This window comes from Bombina bombina, chromosome 6, assembly GCF_027579735.1.
Source record: "Bombina bombina isolate aBomBom1 chromosome 6, aBomBom1.pri, whole genome shotgun sequence".
In the NCBI taxonomy this organism is placed as follows: domain Eukaryota; kingdom Metazoa; phylum Chordata; class Amphibia; order Anura; family Bombinatoridae; genus Bombina; species Bombina bombina.
The window spans coordinates 1,055,998,096-1,056,020,186 of NC_069504.1; the positions used below are offsets into that span (position 1 = coordinate 1,055,998,096).

A 22,091-nucleotide genomic window follows, 5' to 3' on the forward strand; every position below is an offset into this window, starting at 1 on the left:
GCCCAATTTCACTGCTCAATTCCGATTACAAAATATTAACAGCTATAATAGCAGCAAGACTCCAGAAGTTATTACCAAGGTTAATACATAGTGACCAAACTGGATTTATGAAGGGCAGGTCCTCATTCACCAACTTAAGGAAACTGCTCTTGACAGTAGACTACTATAATGCTCAGGTTAAGGATAATACATATCAGAGGGATGATAAGGCAGTGATCGCCATAGACGCTGAAAAAGCTTTCGACGCGATAGAGTGGCAGCACCTCTTTAACTCTTTAGCTCGTTTTGGCCTAATAGGTAATTTCCTTAAATTTATTTTTAAACTTTATGATAACCCATTTTCAGCTTTAGTGGTAAATGGCCTATTATCTGAGAGTTTCCAATTGAATAGAGGGACTAGACAAGGATGCCCGCTATCACCCTTGCTGTTTAATTTATGTATAGAACCATTAGCAACAGTGTTGAGGAATAACTTGCAAGGTATTAGAGTGGGCTCTAAAGAGTTCAGAATATCCCTCTATGCGGACGACTTATTAGTGTTCATCAGTAAAGCAGAGGAAAACATTCCAAAACTCATGAAAATTCTTGACAGTTTTAGTACGTTTTCTGGGTACAAGGTAAACTCACAAAAATCGGAAATACTATGGGTTCAAAAGTCAGGTAACTGTAAAAGTCAATGTCCATTTAAGGAAGTCGAGAGTTTGAGGTATTTAGGGATTAATGTTAATATTTCGCCAGAAAAATGGTATGAGGAAAATTTTGCAGGGCTTATTAACAAAGTGGAAAATGATCTATCAAGATGGTTAAACTTCCCGCTTACATTAGCAGGAAAAATAAATTTGATTAAAATGACTATTCTCCCTAAATTTCTATATATAATGTAGAATATGCCTCTGTTTATAAAATCTTGTGATCTGAAAAGAATGAATAAAACCTTTAAGATCTTTTTGTGGGGGAAAGAAAAAGTTAAATTATCCTTAAATAAACTTATCCTTGAGAGAGACTCGGCGGGATTTGGTTTTCCCTGTCTTCAAAAATACAATTGGGCCTGTCTGGTTAAAATTATTCCTGACTGGCTAATGGACGTGGGACACTTTCAAATAAAGGAGTTAGAACAGGACTTTTTCTTGCCCTTTTCTCTTAAAGCGCTCATCCATTTAAATATATCTAAACTACCTATTATGATGAAAAAAATGTGCACTTTTAAAAATCCTATTATCGCATGGCATAAGGTATGTAAATCTTTAAAAGCCGATCATAGCTATTCTAAATATCTACCTATTACAGGCAATCCTGAATTCACAGAAGGTATAAACAACAAGATCTTTAAAAATTGGCAGGTTAAGGGTCTGATTTACTTTGATCAATGTATCAACCGGGAGTTTGGAAACCTTTTTTCATTTGAAAACATCAAAACTAAATTCCAAATTGACAATAAAGATTTCTTTGGATATCTACAAGTCAGACACTTTTTGAACACTAAGAAAACTAGTTTTGATAATACAGGCTGGGAAGGCTTGCATACAGGGATCGCCCTCTTCCGCGCTGGTGTGCACTCCATCTCCTACTGGTATAAATTGTTATTGCAGAAAGAAGGAGAGAAGCATCTTACTGGCCTGGTACAAAGGTGGTCAACTGACATGCCAGGGATTGACACTGAAGCAATTAGTAAATGTTTTTTGAGGGCCTGGCAGGCTACTCCGTTACTAGCCTGGAGAGAGGCACAATTAAAATTGATTAATCGCACATATGCAACGCCCCATGCATTAAATCTTTGGAATAAAAATCAATGTTATGCCTGCTGGAGATGTAATTTCCCAATGGCCAATTTGATCCATTGTATTTGGAGTTGCCCAAAGGTTGCATCCTTTTGGGCTAAAATTTCATTTTGGCTCTCAAAAATTCTTAGGTACCAGATCCACCTCAAAGTAGATGATATTATTTTGTTATTCGAAAAGTCACTTCCAACATTCAATTTGAACATAACGTTCGTAAATTTTACAATTTTATGTGCTAGGAATACTATTTTTGCTTCCTGGAAATCAAAGAGCTCCCCCAGCTTTGTGCAATTTTTAAATAATATGCACCTGAAATTAACCATTGAACAATACGATACTTCGATCGACTCAGAACAGGAGATTAAAAAATTTCTTAACAAATGGATTAATTTCCTACAAAGTCTACCTTCGGACATACAAAAACAATACATTTTCTTCTGTTATGTGTGATCAGTCCACGGGTCATCATTACTTCTGGGATATAACTCCTCCCCAACAGGAAATGCAAGAGGATTCACCCAGCAGAGCTGCATATAGCTCCTCCCCTCTACGTCACTCCCAGTCATTCTCTTGCACCCAACGACTAGATAGGATGTGTAAGAGGACTATGGTGATTATTCTTAGTTTTTATGACTTCAATCAAAAGTTTGTTATTTTACAATGACACCGGAGTGTGTTATTGCCTCTCTGGCAGAGTTTGAAGAAGAATCTACCAGAGTTTTACTATGATTTTAGCCGGAGTAGTTAAGATCATATTGCTGTTCTCGGCCATCTGAGGAGAGGTAAAAACTTCAGATCAGGGGACAGCGGGCAGATGAATCTGCATAGAGGTATGTAGCAGTTTTTATTTTCTGACAATGGAATTGATGAGAAAATCCTGCCATACCGATATAATGTCATGTATGTATACTTTGCACTTCAGTATTCTGGGAATGGTACTTCACTGGAATTACTCTGTAAAAAGTACATAAGAATTTTTTTTTTTTATATGTATTGATTATGTTAAACATTTTTGCTGGAATGTAGAATCGTTTACATTTAGTGAGGTACTGAGTGAATAAATGTTTGGGCTATTTTTCCACTTGGCAGTTGCTTATTCTAATTATGACAGTTTCGTTTCTCCCTCACTGCTGTGTGTGAGGGGGAGGGGCCGTTTTTGGCGCTCTTTGCTACGCATCAAAATTTCCAGTCAGTTGCTCATTGTATTTCCTGCATGATCCGGTTCATCTCTACAGAACTCAGGGGTCTTCAAAACTTCTTTTGAGGGAGGTAGATTCTCTCAGCAGAGCTGTGAGAATTATATATTGACTGTGATAAAAAACGTTACTCTGTAATTTTTTTTTTTTTTTTTTTTTTTTTCTGCTTCAGATTTAATTAATTTTGCTTTGCTAATGGGAAACCTTTGCTAAAGTTGTGTTGTTTACAAGGATTGATGCTATAACTGTTTTTCAGTTTATTATTTCAACTGTCATTAATCGTTTAGTGTTTCTTTGAGGCACAGTACGTTTTTATTAAATAAAATTGTAGCCAAGTTGCAAGTTTATTTGCTAGTGTGTTGAACATGTCTGATTCAGAGGAAGATACCTGTGTCATTTGTTCCAATGCCAAGGTGGAGCCCAATAGAAATTTATGTACTAACTGTATTGATGCTACTTTAAATAAAAGCCAATCTGTACAAATTGAACAAATTTCACCTAACAGCGAGGGGAGAGTTATGCCGACTAACTCGCCTCACGTGTCAGTACCTGCATCTCCCGCTCGGGAGGTGCGTGATATTGTGGCGCCCAGTACATCTGGGCGGCCGTTACAGATAACATTACAAGATATGGCTACTGTTATGACTGAAGTTTTGGCTAAATTACCAGAACTAAGAGGCAAGCGTGATCACTCTGGGGTGAGAACAGAGTGCGCTGATAATACTAGGGCCATGTCTGATACTGCGTCACAGCTTGCAGAGCATGAGGACGGAGAGCTTCATTCTGTGGGTGACGGTTCTGATCCAAACAGATTGGATTCAGATATTTCAAATTTTAAATTTAAATTGGAGAACCTCCGTGTATTACTAGGGGAGGTTTTAGCGGCTCTGAATGATTGTAACACAGTTGCAATACCAGAGAAAATGTGTAGGTTGGATAAATATTTTGCGGTACCGGCGAGTACTGATGTTTTTCCTATACCTAAGAGACTTACTGAAATTGTTACTAAGGAGTGGGATAGACCCGGTGTGCCGTTCTCACCCCCTCCAATATTTAGAAAAATGTTTCCAATAGACGCCACCACACGGGACTTATGGCAAACGGTCCCTAAGGTGGAGGGAGCAGTTTCTACCTTAGCTAAGCGTACCACTATCCTGGTTGAGGATAGCTGTGCTTTTCTCCAACATAGGTGTGTCCGGTCCACGGCGTCATCCTTACTTGTGGGATATTCTCTTCCCCAACAGGAAATGGCAAAGAGCCCAGCAAAGCTGGTCACATGATCCCTCCTAGGCTCCGCCTACCCCAGTCATTCTCTTTGCCGTTGTACAGGCAACATCTCCACGGAGATGGCTTAGAGTTTTTTAGTGTTTAACTGTAGTTTTTATTATTCAATCAAGAGTTTGTTATTTTAAAATAGTGCTGGTATGTACTATTTACTCAGAAACAGAAAAGAGATGAAGATTTCTGTTTGTATGAGGAAAATGATTTTAGCAACCGTTACTAAAATCCATGGCTGTTCCACACAGGACTGTTGAGAGGAATTAACTTCAGTTGGGGGAACAGTGAGCAGTCTCTTGCTGCTTGAGGTATGACACATTCTAACAAGACGATGTAATGCTGGAAGCTGTCATTTTCCCTATGGGATCCGGTAAGCCATGTTTATTAAGATAGTAAATAAGGGCTTCACAAGGGCTTATTAAGACTGTAGACTTTTTCTGGGCTAAATCGATTCATTATTAACACATATTTAGCCTTGAGGAATCATTTAATCTGGGTATTTTGATAAGATATATCGGCAGGCACTGTTTTAGACACCTTATTCTTAGGGGCTTTCCCAAATCATAGGCAGAGCCTCATTTTCGCGCCGGTGTTGCGCACTTGTTTTTGAGAGGCATGACATGCAGTCGCATGTGTGAGGAGCTCTGATACATAGAAAAGACTTTCTGAAGGCGTCATTTGGTATCGTATTCCCCTTTGGGCTTGGTTGGGTCTCAGCAAAGCAGATACCAGGGACTGTAAAGGGGTTAAAGTTAAAAACGGCTCCGGTTCCGTTATTTTAAGGGTTAAAGCTTCCAAATTTGGTGTGCAATACTTTTAAGGCTTTAAGACACTGTGGTGAAATTTTGGTGAATTTTGAACAATTCCTTCATATTTTTTCGCAATTGCAGTAATAAAGTGTGTTCAGTTTAAAATTTAAAGTGACAGTAATGGTTTTATTTTAAAACGTTTTTTGTACTTTGTTATCAAGTTTATGCCTGTTTAACATGTCTGAACTACCAGATAGACTGTGTTCTGAATGTGGGGAAGCCAGAGTTCCTTCTCATTTAAATAAATCTGATTTATGTGACAATGACAATGATGCCCAAGATGATTCCTCAAGTGAGGGGAGTAAGCATGGTACTGCATCATTCCCTCCTTCGTCTACACGAGTCTTGCCCACTCAGGAGGCCCCTAGTACATCTAGCGCGCCAATACTCCTTACTATGCAACAATTAACGGCTGTAATGGATAATTCTGTCAAAAACATTTTAGCCAAAATGCACACTTATCAGCGTAAGCGCGACTGCTCTGTTTTAGATACTGAAGAGCATGACGACGCTGATAATAATGGTTCTGAAGGGCCCCTAAACCAGTCTGATGGGGCCAGGGAGGTTTTGTCTGAGGGAGAAATTACTGATTCAGGGAACATTTCTCAACAAGCTGAACCTGATGTGATTACGTTTAAATTTAAGTTGGAACATCTCCGCATTCTGCTTAAGGAGGTATTATCCACTCTGGATGATTGTGACAAGTTGGTCATCCCAGAGAAACTATGTAAAATGGACGCTTTTCCTATACCCAAGCGGGTGGCGGACATTGTAAATAAAGAATGGGAAAGGCCCGGTATTCCTTTCGTCCCTCCCCCCATATTTAAAAAATTGTTTCCTATGGTCGACCCCAGAAAGGACTTATGGCAGACAGTCCCCAAGGTCGAGGGAGCGGTTTCCACTTTAAACAAACGCACCACTATACCCATAGAAGATAGTTGTGCTTTCAAAGATCCTATGGATAAAAAATTAGAAGGTTTACTTAAAAAGATGTTTGTTCAGCAGGGTTACCTTCTACAACCAATTTCATGCATTGTCCCTGTCGCTACAGCCGCGTGTTTCTGGTTCGATGAGCTGGTAAAGGCGGTCGATAGTGATTCTCCTCCTTATGAGGAGATTATGGACAGAATCAATGCTCTCAAATTGGCTAATTCTTTCACCCTAGACGCCACTTTGCAATTGGCTAGGTTAGCGGCTAAGAATTCTGGGTTTGCTATTGTGGCGCGCAGAGCGCTTTGGTTGAAATATTGGTCAGCTGATGCGTCTTCCAAGAACAAGCTAATTAACATTCCTTTCAAGGGGAAAACGCTGTTTGGCCCTGACTTGAAAGAGATTATCTCTGATATCACTGGGGGTAAGGGCCACGCCCTTCCTCAGGATCGGCCTTTCAAGGCCAAAAATAAACCTAATTTTCGTCCCTTTCGTAGAAACGGACCAGCCCAAAGTGCTACGTCCTCTAAGCAAGAGGGTAATACTTCTCAAGCCAAGCCAGCTTGGAGACCAATGCAAGGCTGGAACAAGGGAAAGCAGGCCAAGAAACCTGCCACTGCTACCAAGACAGCATGAGATGTTGGCCCCCGATCCGGGACCGGATCTGGTGGGGGGCAGACTCTCTCTCTTCGCTCAGGCTTGGGCAAGAGATGTTCTGGATCCTTGGGCGCTAGAAATAGTCTCCCAAGGTTATCTTCTGGAATTCAAGGGGCTTCCCCCAAGGGGGAGGTTCCACAGGTCTCAGTTGTCTTCAGACCACATAAAAAGACAGGCATTCTTACGTTGTGTAGAAGACCTGTTAAAAATGGGAGTGATTCATCCTGTTCCATTAGGAGAACAAGGGATGGGGTTCTACTCCAATCTGTTCATAGTTCCCAAAAAAGAGGGAACGTTCAGACCAATCTTAGATCTCAAGATCTTAAACAAGTTTCTCAAGGTTCCATCGTTCAAAATGGAAACCATTCGAACAATTCTTCCTTCCATCCAGGAAGGTCAATTCATGACCACGGTGGATTTAAAGGATGCGTATCTACATATTCCTATCCACAAGGAACATCATCGGTTCCTAAGGTTCGCATTCCTGGACAAGCATTACCAGTTCGTGGCGCTTCCTTTTGGATTAGCCACTGCTCCAAGGATTTTCACAAAGGTACTAGGGTCCCTTCTAGCTGTGCTAAGACCAAGGGGCATTGCTGTAGTACCTTACTTGGACGACATTCTGATTCAAGCGTCGTCCCTTCCTCAAGCAAAGGCTCACACGGACATCGTCCTGGCCTTTCTCAGATCTCATGGATGGAAAGTGAACGTGGAAAAGAGTTCTCTATCTCCGTCAACAAGGGTTCCCTTCTTGGGAACAATAATAGACTCCTTAGAAATGAGGATTTTTCTGACAGAGGCCAGAAAAACAAAACTTCTAGACTCTTGTCGGATACTTCATTCCGTTCCTCTTCCTTCCATAGCGCAGTGCATGGAAGTGATAGGTTTGATGGTAGCGGCAATGGACATAGTTCCTTTTGCGCGCATTCATCTAAGACCATTACAACTGTGCATGCTCAGTCAGTGGAATGGGGACTATACAAACTTGTCTCCGAGGATACAAGTAAATCAGAGGACCAGAGACTCACTCCGTTGGTGGCTGTCCCTGGACAACCTGTCACAAGGGATGACCTTCCGCAGACCAGAGTGGGTCATTGTCACGACCGACGCCAGTCTGATGGGCTGGGGCGCGGTCTGGGGATCCCTGAAAGCTCAGGGTCTTTGGTCTCGGGAAGAATCTCTTCTACCGATAAATATTCTGGAACTGAGAGCGATATTCAATGCTCTCAAGGCTTGGCCTCAGCTAGCGAGGGCCAAGTTCATACGGTTTCAATCAGACAACATGACAACTGTTGCGTACATCAACCATCAGGGGGGAACAAGGAGTTCCCTGGCGATGGAAGAAGTGACCAAAATCATTCTATGGGCGGAGTCTCACTCCTGCCACCTGTCTGCTATCCACATCCCAGGAGTGGAAAATTGGGAAGTGGATTTTCTGAGTCGTCAGACATTGCATCCGGGGGAGTGGGAACTCCATCCGGAAATCTTTGCCCAAGTCACTCAACTGTGGGGCATTCCAGACATGGATCTGATGGCCTCTCGTCAGAACTTCAAAGTTCCTTGCTACGGGTCCAGATCCAGGGATCCCAAGGCGGCTCTAGTGGATGCACTAGTAGCACCTTGGACCTTCAAACTAGCTTATGTATTCCCGCCGTTTCCTCTCATCCCCAGGCTGGTAGCCAGGATCAATCAGGAAAGGGCGTCGGTGATCTTGATAGCTCCTGCGTGGCCACGCAGGACTTGGTATGCAGATCTGGTGAATATGTCATCGGCTCCACCATGGAAGCTACCTTTGAGACGAGACCTTCTTGTTCAAGGTCTGTTCGAACATCCGAATCTGGTCTCACTCCAGCTGACTGCTTGGAGATTGAACGCTTGATCTTATCGAAGCGAGGGTTCTCAGATTCTGTTATCGATACTCTTGTTCAGGCCAGAAAGCCTGTAACTAGAAAGATTTACCACAAAATTTGGAAAAAATATATCTGTTGGTGTGAATCTAAAGGATTCCCTTGGGACAAGGTTAAGATTCCTAAGATTCTATCCTTCCTTCAAGAAGGATTGGAAAAAGGATTATCTGCAAGTTCCCTGAAGGGACAGATTTCTGCCTTGTCTGTGTTACTTCACAAAAAGCTGGCAGCTGTGCCAGATGTTCAAGCCTTTGTTCAGGCTCTGGTTAGAATCAAGCCTGTTTACAAACCTTTGACTCCTCCTTGGAGTCTCAACTTAGTTCTTTCAGTTCTTCAGGGGGTTCCGTTTGAACCCTTACATTCCGTTGATATTAAGTTATTATCTTGGAAAGTTTTGTTTTTGGTTGCAATTTCTTCTGCTAGAAGAGTTTCAGAATTATCTGCTCTGCAGTGTTCTCCTCCTTATCTGGTCCATGCAGATAAGGTGGTTTTACGTACTAAACCTGGTTTTCTTCCAAAAGTTGTTTCTAACAAAAACATTAACCAGGAGATTATCGTACCTTCTCTGTGTCCGAAACCAGTTTCGAAGAAGGAACGTTTGTTGCACAATTTGGATGTTGTTCGCGCTCTAAAATTCTATTTAGATGCTACAAAGGATTTTAGACAAACATCTTCCTTGTTTGTTGTTTATTCCGGTAAAAGGAGAGGTCAAAAAGCAACTTCTACCTCTCTCTCTTTTTGGATTAAAAGCATCATCAGATTGGCTTACGAGACTGCCGGACGGCAGCCTCCCGAAAGAATCACAGCTCATTCCACTAGGGCTGTGGCTTCCACATGGGCCTTCAAGAACGAGGCTTCTGTTGATCAGATATGTAGGGCAGCGACTTGGTCTTCACTGCACACTTTTACAAAATTTTACAAGTTTGATACTTTTGCTTCTTCTGAGGCTATTTTTGGGAGAAAGGTTTTGCAAGCCGTGGTGCCTTCCATCTAGGTGACCTGATTTGCTCCCTCCCATCATCCGTGTCCTAAAGCTTTGGTATTGGTTTCCACAAGTAAGGATGACGCCGTGGACCGGACACACCTATGTTGGAGAAAACAGAATTTATGTTTACCTGATAAATTACTTTCTCCAACGGTGTGTCCGGTCCACGGCCCGCCCTGGTTTTTTAATCAGGTCTGATAATTTATTTTCTTTAACTACAGTCACCACGGTATCATATGGTTTCTCCTATGCAAATATTCCTCCTTAACGTCGGTCGAATGACTGGGGTAGGCGGAGCCTAGGAGGGATCATGTGACCAGCTTTGCTGGGCTCTTTGCCATTTCCTGTTGGGGAAGAGAATATCCCACAAGTAAGGATGACGCCGTGGACCGGACACACCGTTGGAGAAAGTAATTTATCAGGTAAACATAAATTCTGTTTTTTTCAGATCCAATGGATAAAAAACTAGAGGGTTACCTTAAGAAAATGTTTGTTCAACAAGGTTTTATATTGCAACCCCTTGCATGCATCGCGCCGGTCACGGCTGCTGCAGCATTCTGGATTGAATCTCTGGAAGAGAACGTTAGTTCAGCTACGCTGGACGAGATTACGGACAGGTTTAGAGTCCTTAAACTAGCTAATTCTTTCATTTCGGAAGCCGTAGTACATTTAACCAAACTTACGGCTAAGAATTCAGGATTCGCCATTCAGGCACGCAGAGCACTGTGGCTAAAATCCTGGTCAGCTGATGTTACTTCTAAATCTAAATTGCTTAATATACCTTTCAAGGGGCAGACCTTATTCGGGCCCGGGTTGAAGGAGATTATCGCTGACATTACAGGAGGTAAAGGCCATGCCCTGCCTCAGGACAAAGCCAAAGCTAAGACTAGACAGTCTAATTTTCGTTCCTTTTGTAATTTCAAAGCAGGAGCAGCATCAACTTCCTCTGCACCAAAACAGGAAGGAGCTGTTGCTCGTTACAGACAAGGCTGGAGACCTAATCAGTCCTGGAACAAGGGCAAGCAGGCCAGGAAACCTGCTGCTGCCCCTAAGACAGCATGAATCGAGGGCCCCCGATCCGGGACCGGATCTGGTGGGGGGCAGACTTTCTCTCTTCGCCCAGGCTTGGGCAAGAGATGTTCAGGATCCCTGGGCGCTAGAGATCATATCTCAGGGATACCTTCTGGACTTCAAATTCTCTCCCCCAAGAGGGAGATTTCATCTGTCAAGGTTGTCAACAAACCAAATAAAGAAAGAGGCGTTTCTACGCTGCGTACAAGATCTTTTATTAATGGGAGTGATCCATCCGGTTCCGCGGTCGGAACAAGGACAAGGGTTTTACTCAAATCTGTTTGTAGTTCCCAAAAAAGAGGGAACTTTCAGGCCAATCTTGGATTTAAAGATCCTAAACAAATTCCTAAGAGTTCCATCGTTCAAAATGGAAACTATTCGGACAATTTTACCCATGATCCAAAAAGGTCAGTACATGACCACAGTGGATTTAAAGGATGCTTACCTTCACATACCGATTCACAAGGATCATTACCGGTATCTAAGGTTTGCCTTTCTAGACAGGCATTACCAATTTGTAGCTCTTCCATTCGGATTGGCTACGGCTCCAAGAATCTTCACAAAGGTTCTGGGTACTCTTCTAGCGGTCCTAAGACCGCGAGGAATTTCGGTAGCTCCATACCTGGACGACATTCTGATACAAGCTCCAAGCTTTCAAACTGCCAAGTCTCATACAGAGTTAGTACTGGCATTTCTAAGGTCGCATGGATGGAAGGTGAACGAAAAGAAGAGTTCTCTCTTTCCACTCACAAGAGTTCCCTTCTTGGGGACTCTGATAGATTCTGTAGAAATGAAGATTTACCTGACAGAAGACAGGTTAACAAAGCTTCAAAATGTATGCCGTGTCCTTCATTCCATTCAACACCCGTCAGTAGCTCAATGCATGGAGGTGATCGACTTAATGGTAGCGGCAATGGACATAGTACCTTTTGCTCGCCTACATCTCAGACCTCTGCAATTGTGCATGCTAAGACAGTGGAATGGGGATTACTCAGATTTGTCCCCTACTCTGAATCTGGATCAAGAGACCAGAAATTCTCTTCTATGGTGGCTTTATCGGCCACATCTATCCAGGGGGATGCCATTCAGCAGGCCAGACTGGACAATTGTAACAACAGACGCCAGCCTACTAGGTTGGGGCGCTGTCTGGAATTCTCTGAAGGCTCAGGGTTTATGGAATCAGGAGGAGAGCCTCCTTCCAATAAACATTCTGGAATTGAGAGCAGTTCTCAATGCCCTTCTGGCTTGGCCCCAGTTAACAACTCGGGGGTTCATCAGGTTTCAGTCGGACAACATCACGACTGTAGCTTACATCAACCATCAGGGAGGGACAAGGAGCTCCCTAGCAATGATGGAAGTATCAAAGATAATTCGCTGGGCAGAGTCTCACTCTTGCCACCTGTCAGCAATCCACATCCCGGGAGTGGAGAACTGGGAGGCGGATTTCTTGAGTCGTCAGACTTTTCATCCGGGGGAGTGGGAACTTCATCCGGAGGTCTTTGCCCAAATACTTCGACGTTGGGGCAAACCAGAGATAGATCTCATGGCGTCTCGTCAGAACGCCAAACTTCCTCGCTACGGGTCCAGATCCAGGGATCCGGGAGCGGTTCTGATAGATGCTTTGACAGCACCTTGGACCTTTGGGATGGCTTATGTGTTTCCACCCTTCCCGATGCTTCCTCGATTGATTGCCAGAATCAAACAGGAGAGAGCATCAGTGATTCTAATAGCGCCTGCATGGCCACGCAGGACTTGGTATGCAGATCTAGTGGACATGTCATCCTGTCCACCTTGGTCTCTACCTCTAAAACAGGACCTTCTGATTCAGGGTCCATTCAAACATCAAAATCTAACTTCTCTGAAGCTGACTGCTTGGAAATTGAACGTTTGATTTTATCAAAACGTGGTTTTTCTGAGTCGGTTATTGATACCCTGATACAGGCTAGGAAGCCTGTTACCAGAAGGATTTACCATAAGATATGGCGTAAATACCTATCCTGGTGCGAATCCAAAGGTTACTCTTGGAGTAAGGTTAGGATTCCTAGGATATTGTCCTTTCTACAAGAAGGTTTAGAAAAGGGTTTATCGGCTAGTTCATTAAAGGGACAGATCTCAGCTCTGTCCATTTTGTTGCACAAGCGTCTGTCAGAAATTCCAGACGTCCAGGCTTTTTGTCAAGCTTTAGCTAGGATCAAGCCTGTGTTTAAAACTGTTGCTCCGCCATGGAGTTTAAACCTGGTTCTTAACGTTTTACAAGGAGTTCCGTTTGAACCCCTTCATTCCATTGATATAAAGTTGTTATCTTGGAAAGTTCTATTTTTAACGGCTATTTCTTCGGCTCGGAGAGTCTCTGAGTTATCAGCCCTACATTGTGATTCTCCTTATTTGATTTTTCATTCAGATAAGGTAGTTCTGCGTACAAAACCTGGGTTCTTACCTAAGGTAGTCACTAACAGGAACATCAATCAGGAGATCGTTGTTCCTTCTTTGTGCCCGAATCCTTCTTCAAAGAAGGAACGTCTTCTGCACAATCTGGATGTAGTTCGTGCCCTCAAGTTCTATTTGCAGGCAACTAAGGAATTTCGACAAACGTCTTCCCTGTTTGTCGTGTACTCTGGTCAGAGGAGAGGTCAAAAGGCTTCGGCTACCTCTCTTTCCTTCTGGCTTCGTAGCATAATTCGTTTAGCCTATGAGACTGCTGGACAGCAGCCTCCTGAAAGAATTACAGCTCATTCTACTAGAGCTGTGGCTTCCACTTGGGCCTTTAAGAATGAGGCCTCTGTTGAACAGATTTGCAAGGCTGCAACTTGGTCTTCGCTCCATACTTTTTCAAAATTTTACAAATTTGACACTTTTGCTTCTTCGGAGGCTATTTTTGGGAGAAAGGTTCTTCAGGCAGTGGTTCCTTCTGTATAATGAGCCTGCCTAGCCCTCCCGTCATCCGTGTACTTTTGCTTTGGTATTGGTATCCCAGAAGTAATGATGACCCGTGGACTGATCACACATAACAGAAGAAAACATAATTTATGCTTACCTGATAAATTCCTTTCTTCTGTTGTGTGATCAGTCCACGGCCCGCCCTGTTTTTTAAGGCAGGTAAATATTTTTTAAATTATACTACAGTCACCACTTCACCCTTGGTTTCTCCTTTCTCGTTGGTCCTTGGTCGAATGACTGGGAGTGACGTAGAGGGGAGGAGCTATATGCAGCTCTGCTGGGTGAATCCTCTTGCATTTCCTGTTGGGGAGGAGTTATATCCCAGAAGTAATGATGACCCGTGGACTGATCACACAACAGAAGAAAGGAATTTATCAGGTAAGCATAAATTATGTTTCTTCTGTTATGTGTGATCAGTCCACGGGTCATCATTACTTCTGGGATATAACTCCTCCCCAACAGGAAATGCAAGAGGATTCACCCAGCAGAGCTGCATATAGCTCCTCCCCTCTACGTCAGTCCCAGTCATTCTCTTGCACCCAACGACTAGATAGGATGTGTGAGAGGACTATGGTGATTATACTTAGTTTTTATGACTTCAATCAAAAGTTTGTTATTTTACAATAGCACCGGAGCGTGTTATTACTTCTCTGGCAGAGTTTGAAGAAGAATCTACCAGAGTTTTTTACTATGATTTTAACCGGAGTCGTTAAGATCATATTGCTGTTCTCGGCCATCTGAGGGAGGTAAAAGCTTCAGATCAGGGGACAGCGGGCAGTTGAATCTGCATTGAGGTATGTAGCAGTTTTTATTTTCTGAATGGAATTGATGAGAAAATCCTGCCATACCGTTATAATGACATGTATGTATACACTTCAGTATTCTGGGGATGGTATTTCACCGGAACTACTCTGTTAAAGGTCTCTAATCCTTTTAATAAGTATTTATCATGTTAAACGTTTTTGCTGGAATGTAGAATCGTTTACATTGCTGAGGTACTGAGTGAATAAATATTTGGGCATTAATTTCCACTTGGCAGTTGTTTGCTTTTAATTGTGACAGTTTCGTTTCTCTTCACTGCTGTGTATGAGAGGGGGCCGTTTTTGGCGCTCTTTGCTACGCATCAAAAATTTCCAGTCAGCTACTCTTATATTTCCTGCATGATCCGGTTCATCTCTGACAGATCTCAGGGGGTCTTCAAACTTCTTTGGAGGGAGGTATATTCTCTCAGCAGAGCTGTGAGAATTTCATATTGACTGTGAATAAAAACGTTGCTCTGTAATTTTTATGTCAAATTTAATTATTGTTATTTTACTAATGGGAACAAACCTTTGCTAAAAGTTGTGTTGTTTTAAAGTTTGATGCTATAACTGTTTTTCAGTTCATTATCTCAACTGTCATTTAATCGTTTAGTACCTCTTTGAGGCACAGTACGTTTTTGCTAAAAAAGATTATAACCAGGTTGCTAGTTATTGCTAGTGTGTTAAACATGTCTGACTCAGAGGAAGATATCTGTGTCATTTGTTCCAATGCCAAGGTGGAGCCCAATAGAAATTTATGTACTAACTGTATTGATGCTACTTTAAATAAAAGTCAATCTGTACAATGTGAACAAATTTCACCAAACTGCGAGGGGAGAGTTATGCCGACTAACTCGCCTCACGCGGCAGTACCTGCATCTCCCGCCCGGGAGGTGCGTGATATTTTGGCGCCTAATACATCTGGGCGGCCATTACAGATAACATTACATGATATGGCTACTGTTATGACTGAAGTTTTGTCTAAATTACCAGAACTAAGAGGCAAGCGTGATCACTCTGGGGTGAGAACAGAGTGCGCTGACAATACTAGGGCCATGTCTGATACTGCGTCACAGCTTGCAGAGCATGAGGACGGAGAGCTTCATTCTGTGGGTGACGGTTCTGATCCAAACAGATTGGATTCAGATATTTCAAATTTTAAATTTAAATTGGAGAACCTCCGTGTATTACTAGGGGAGGTCTTAGCAGCTCTCAATGATTGTAACACCGTTGCAATACCAGAGAAACTGTGCAGGTTGGATAAATACTTTGCGGTACCGGCGAGTACTGACGTTTTTCCTATACCTAAGAGATTAACTGAAATTGTTACTAAGGAGTGGGATAGACCCGGTGTGCCGTTCTCACCCCCTCCAATATTTAGAAAGATGTTTCCAATAGACGCCACCACTCGGGACTTATGGCAAACGGTCCCTAAGGTGGAGGGAGCAGTTTCTACTTTAGCTAAGCGTACCACTATCCCGGTGGAGGATAGCTGTGCTTTCTCAGATCCAATGGATAAAAAATTAGAGGGTTACCTTAAGAAAATGTTTGTTCAACAAGGTTTTATATTGCAACCCCTTGCATGTATCGCGCCGATTACGGCTGCGGCAGCATTTTGGATTGAGTCTCTGGAAGAGAACCTTAGTTCATCTACGCTAGACGACATTATGGACAGGCTTAGAGTCCTTAAACTAGCTAATTCATTCATTTCGGAGGCCGTAGTACATTTAACCAAACTTACGGCTAAGAACTCAGGATTCGCCATACAGGCACGTAGGGCGCTGTGGCTAAAATCCTGGTCAGCTGATGTTACTTCTAAGTCCAAATTACTTAATATACCTTTCAAGGGGCAGTCTTTATTTGGGCCCGGTTTGAAAGAAATTATCGCTGACATTACAGGAGGTAAGGGCCACGCCCTACCTCAAGACAAAGCCAAAGCTAAGGCTAGACAGTCTAATTTTCGTCCCTTTCGGAATTTCAAAACAGGAGCAGCATCAACCTCCACTGCACCAAAACAGGAAGGAGCTGTTGCTCGTTACAGGCAAGGCTGGAAGCCTAACCAGTCCTGGAACAAGGGCAAACAGGCCAGGAAACCTGCTGCCGCCCCAAAGACAGCATGAACCGAGAGCCCCCGATCCGGGACCGGATCTAGTGGGGGGCAGACTTTCTCTCTTCGCCCAGGCCTGGGCAAGAGATGTTCAGGATCCCTGGGCGCTAGAGATCATATCTCAGGGATACCTTCTAGACTTCAAATTATCTCCCCCAAGAGGGAGATTTCATCTGTCAAGGTTGTCAACAAACCAGATAAAGAAAGAAGCGTTTCTACGCTGTGTACAAGATCTGTTATTAATGGGAGTGATCCATCCGATTCCGCGGTCGGAACAAGGACAAGGGTTCTACTCAAACCTGTTTGTGGTTCCCAAAAAAGAGGGAACTTTCAGGCCAATCTTAGATTTAAAGATTCTAAACAAATTCCTAAGAGTTCCATCGTTCAAAATGGAAACTATTCGGACAATCTTACCCATGATCCAAAAGGGTCAGTACATGACCACAGTGGATTTAAAAGATGCTTACCTTCACATACCGATTCACAAAGATCATCACCGGTATCTACGGTTTGCCTTCCTAGACAGGCACTACCAGTTTGTAGCTCTTCCATTCGGATTGGCTACGGCCCCAAGAATCTTCACAAAGGTTCTGGGTGCCCTTCTGGCGGTACTAAGACCACGAGGGATTTCGGTAGCTCCGTACCTAGACGACATTCTAATACAAGCTTCAAGCTTTCAAACTGCCAAGTCTCATACAGAGTTAGTTCTGGCATTTCTAAGGTCGCATGGATGGAAAGTGAACGAAAAGAAGAGTTCTCTTTTTCCTCCCACAAGAGTTCCATTCTTGGGGACTCTTATAGATTCTGTAGAAATGAAGATTTACCTGACAGAAGACAGGTTAACAAAGCTTCAAGATGCATGCCGTGTCCTTCATTCCATTCAACACCCGTCAGTAGCTCAATGCATGGAGGTGATCGGCTTAATGGTAGCGGCAATGGACATAGTACCTTTTGCACGCCTACACCTCAGACCGCTGCAATTGTGCATGCTAAGTCAGTGGAATGGGGATTACTCAGATTTGTCCCCTACTCTGAATCTGAATCAAGAGACCAGAAATTCTCTTCTATGGTGGCTTTATCGGCCACACCTGTCCAGGGGGATGCCATTCAGCAGGCCAGACTGGACAATTGTAACAACAGACGCCAGCCTACTAGGTTGGGGCGCTGTCTGGAATTCTCTGAAGGCTCAGGGATTATGGAATCAGGAGGAGAGTCTCCTTCCAATAAACATTCTGGAATTGAGAGCAGTTCTCAATGCCCTTCTGGCTTGGCCCCAATTAACAACTCGGGGGTTCATCAGGTTTCAGTCGGACAATATCACGACTGTAGCTTACATCAACCATCAGGGAGGGACAAGAAGCTCCCTAGCAATGATGGAAGTATCAAAGATAATTCGCTGGGCAGAGTCTCACTCTTGCCACCTGTCAGCAATCCACATCCCGGGAGTGGAGAACTGGGAGGCGGATTTCTTGAGTCGCCAGACTTTTCATCCGGGAGAGTGGGAACTTCATCCGGAGGTCTTTGCCCAAATACTTCGACGTTGGGGCAAACCAGAGATAGATCTCATGGCGTCTCGCAAGAACGCCAAACTTCCTCACTACGGGTCCAGATCCAGGGATCCGGGAGCGGTTCTGATAGATGCTTTGACAGCACCTTGGAACTTCGGGATGGCTTATGTGTTTCCACCCTTCCCGCTGCTTCCTCGATTGATTGCCAAAATCAAACAGGAGAGAGCATCAGTGATTCTAATAGCGCCTGCATGGCCACGCAGGACTTGGTATGCAGATCTAGTGGACATGTCATCCTGTCCGCCTTGGTCTCTACCTCTAAGACAGGACCTTCTGATACAGGGTCCATTCAAACATCAAAATCTAACTTCTCTGAAACTGACTGCTTGGAAATTGAACGCTTGATTTTATCAAAACGTGGTTTTTCTGAGTCGGTTATTGATACCCTGATACAGGCTAGGAAGCCTGTTACCAGAAAGATTTACCATAAAATATGGCGTAAATACCTATACTGGTGCGAATCCAAACGTTACTCCTGGAGTAAGGTTAGGATCCCTAGGATATTGTCCTTTCTACAAGAAGGTTTAGAAAAGGGTTTATCAGCTAAGTTCATTAAAGGGACAGATTTCAGCTCTGTCAGAAAATCCAGACGTCCAGGCCTTTTGTCAGGCTTTAACTAGGATCAAGCCTGTGTTTAAAGCTGTTGCTCCGCCATGGAGTTTAAACTTAGTTCTTAACGTTTTACAGGGTGTTCCGTTTGAACCCCTTCATTCCATTGATATAAAATTGTTATCTTGGAAAGTTCTATTTTTAATGGCTATTTCCTCGGCTCGAAGAGTCTCTGAGTTATCAGCCCTACATTGTGATTCTCCTTATCTGATCTTTCACTCAGACAAGGTAGTTCTACGTACTAAACCTGGGTTCTTACCTAAGGTAGTCACTAACAGGAACATCAATCAAGAGATTGTTGTTCCATCCTTGTGTCCAAATCCTTCTTCAAAGAAGGAACGTCTTCTACACAATCTGGATGTAGTTCGTGCCCTCAAGTTCTACTTGCAGGCAACTAAAGATTTTCGCCAAACTTCTTCCCTGTTTGTCGCTTATTCTGGACAGAGGAGAGGTCAAAAAGCTTCTGCTACCTCTCTCTCTTTTTGGCTTCGTAGCATAATACGTTTAGCCTATGAGACTGCTGGACAGCAGCCTCCTGAAAGAATTACAGCTCACTCCACTAGAGCTGTGGCTTCCACTTGGGCCTTTAAGAATGAGGCCTCTGTTGAACAGATTTGCAAGGCTGCAACTTGGTCTTCGCTTCATACTTTTTCCAAATTTTACAAATTTGACACTTTTGCTTCTTCGGAGGCTATTTTTGGGAGAAAGGTTCTTCAGGCAGTGGTTCCTTCTGTATAATGAGCCTGCCTATCCCTCCCGTCATCCGTGTACTTTTGCTTTGGTATTGGTATCCCAGAAGTAATGATGACCCGTGGACTGATCACACATAACAGAAGAAAACATAATTTATGCTTACCTGATAAATTCCTTTCTTCTGTTGTGTGATCAGTCCACGGCCCGCCCTGTTTTTAAGGCAGGTAAATATCTTTTAAATTATACTCCAGTCACCACTTCACCCTTGGTTACTCCTTTCTCGTTGATTCTTGGTCGAATGACTGGGACTGACGTAGAGGGGAGGAGCTATATGCAGCTCTGCTGGGTGAATCCTCTTGCATTTCCTGTTGGGGAGGAGTTATATCCCAGAAGTAATGATGACCCGTGGACTGATCACACAACAGAAGAAAGGAATTTATCAGGTAAGCATAAATTATGTTTTTTCCGTTCCGTAACTCAGTTCCTGTTCTAGAAGCTTGCCTTAGAGGTGAACTTTCTATTTGAGGATACGCACTGTATTAAAGTTGTGAGGAGGGCCCGGGAAGAGGAAGTTTCTCCCCCCCCCCCCCCCCCCTTTTTTTTTTTTTTTTTTTTTCTTCCTGTTCTTGTTTTCGGTTTTTGTTTCTGTCATTGTCGAAGTAGCTATGGCTCTGCCCTGGCGGATTAGGGCCTTAGCATCTAACCATGAGCCTGGTTATGCAACACAATACAATAGTCCCCTTTTTTTATTTTTTTAGATCAGATTTTCAATAAGAAATAAAAAACTTAAGAAATTGGATATCAGAGGTTCTGTTACTATTGTACTTTAGTTTACTTTAGTTGAAACCAAATTTTTTTAAACCACAGGGACTCTTGTTTTCTTCTTTATGCAATATGCCAAAGATACTGTATTTTGTGTTTACAACCACAGCTGCAGGAGCGGTGGTTGCAAGTTTCTCTTTGCATATTCTTTTCTTATCTTTTTTGTTGTTGTTGTATACCCTGTGTGATATCTCCTGTGATTGTAACTACTTTTTCTTTTTATTTTTTTGAAAAAATAATAAAAATAATGTTTAAAAAAAAAAATACTGAATCCTTCATAGTCAGATATTATTATGAGCCGTATCCATCTTGCTGATTCAATCCTATTGGTGTTAGTGTATTCAGCCAGAATATCCATCTACATTCAGCCTGTAGCAGCATAGTCTCGATATTGCCACCTCTAATGCCAGGTTTAATCACTTGTAGAACAAAAACCTTTAAATCCGGTATAAATCCATGTTTCTTTAGGTAATGCCTGGCTACGGGGTGAGATTTTTGTTAACTCTCACTTAAACTCACAGAAAATAAAATGTAAAAGTAATGTAAACTAGAAGCAAATTCAAGTTAAATTGTAGTGAAAACATTTTAGTTTACTTTGTATTAACTGCAAACTGAGAAGATATTTCAGTGTCAGTAAAAAAAACAGGTGTTTGCAGCAATTTGGAATACACCACACATCTTTAAAACCACCATGTACAAGTCATTTATTGAGACTGTAACTATATCTGTGACAGTTTTCTTAACATCCTAATAAAAGATATCCTTCTGAATGTCTTCTTGGCCATTGCTGTGGACAACCTGGCAGATGCTGAGAGCTTGACCTCTGCACAGAAAGAAGAGGAGGAAGAGAAAGAGAGGAAGAAGTTAGCCAGGTGGGCTCTGGACTGATATGTTATATCCATATGTTTAGAATCAGTGTAGTATACTTAATATCTTAACCCATCTTTTACAGGACGGCCAGCCCTGAAAAGAAACAGGAGAATGAGACCTTGGGAAAGTCTCCAGTTCCAGCCCAAGATGAAAGCAAGGAGAAAATAGAACTGAAGGCAATCACAGCAGATGGGGAGTCCGCTCCTGCTACAAAGGTGTGAATGAAATCATAATTGACACCACAGGAAAACCACAAATATGGACTTTGGTATTAATTTATCAAATATTCCTTTAACTAAAATGTCCACTTATAGATCTCAATCATCTATCAACTAGTTGGCCAGATACCAGACTTTATATTCTGTTTGAAATTGTTGGCGATATATATATATATATATATATATATATTTTTTTTTTTTTAACTACTTAGAGGATTTGCGGATTTTGTATCTAACATACCAAAAACATTGTATAGTGAAGTCAGTTTTATACAAAATATAACTTACAATTAGGGAAGAAATTGCAGTTAAAGGGACATAATACTCATATGCTAAATCACTTGAAACTGATACAGTATAACTGTAAAAAGCTGACAGGAAAATATCACCTGAGCATCTCTATGTAAAAATGGAAGATATTTTACCTCACAATCTCTTCAGCTCAGCAGAGTAAGTTTTGTGTAAAAAGTTATACTCCACCTGCTCCCAGCTGCAGGTAAAAATAAATAAAAAATGAAGAAATGAACAGCAGCCAATCAGCATCAGCAGTGCTGAGGTCATGAACTCTTACTGTGATCTCATGAGATTTGACTTAACTCTCATGAGATTTCATAGTAAGCTTCCTTTACCTGATTGGTGAAATAATATGAGAGTTCACGAGGCTCATCCCCTAAGCTGTCCTAGGACAGACACACTAAAATGCTGCTTAGAAATCCTTTACAATGAGATGTGGCTACTGAGGAACTTTTGAGGTAAAATATCTTTCTTTTTTACATAGAGATGTTCAGGTGATATTTTCTAGTCAGCTTTTTACAGCTATGCTGCATCACTTTCAAGTGTTTAAACATTTGGGTAT

General features: G+C 42.4%; 1 protein-coding gene across 1 annotated transcript in view; it reads left to right on the top strand.

Moving 5' to 3' along the window:
* Positions 1 to 22,091, top strand: part of CACNA1C (calcium voltage-gated channel subunit alpha1 C) — a 1,426,303-nt gene that overhangs the window by 809,869 nt on the left and 594,343 nt on the right. The window contains 2 exon segments of the mRNA XM_053719677.1: positions 20,905 to 21,019; positions 21,100 to 21,232. Coding sequence (XP_053575652.1) covers positions 20,905 to 21,019; positions 21,100 to 21,232 — 248 coding nt within the window.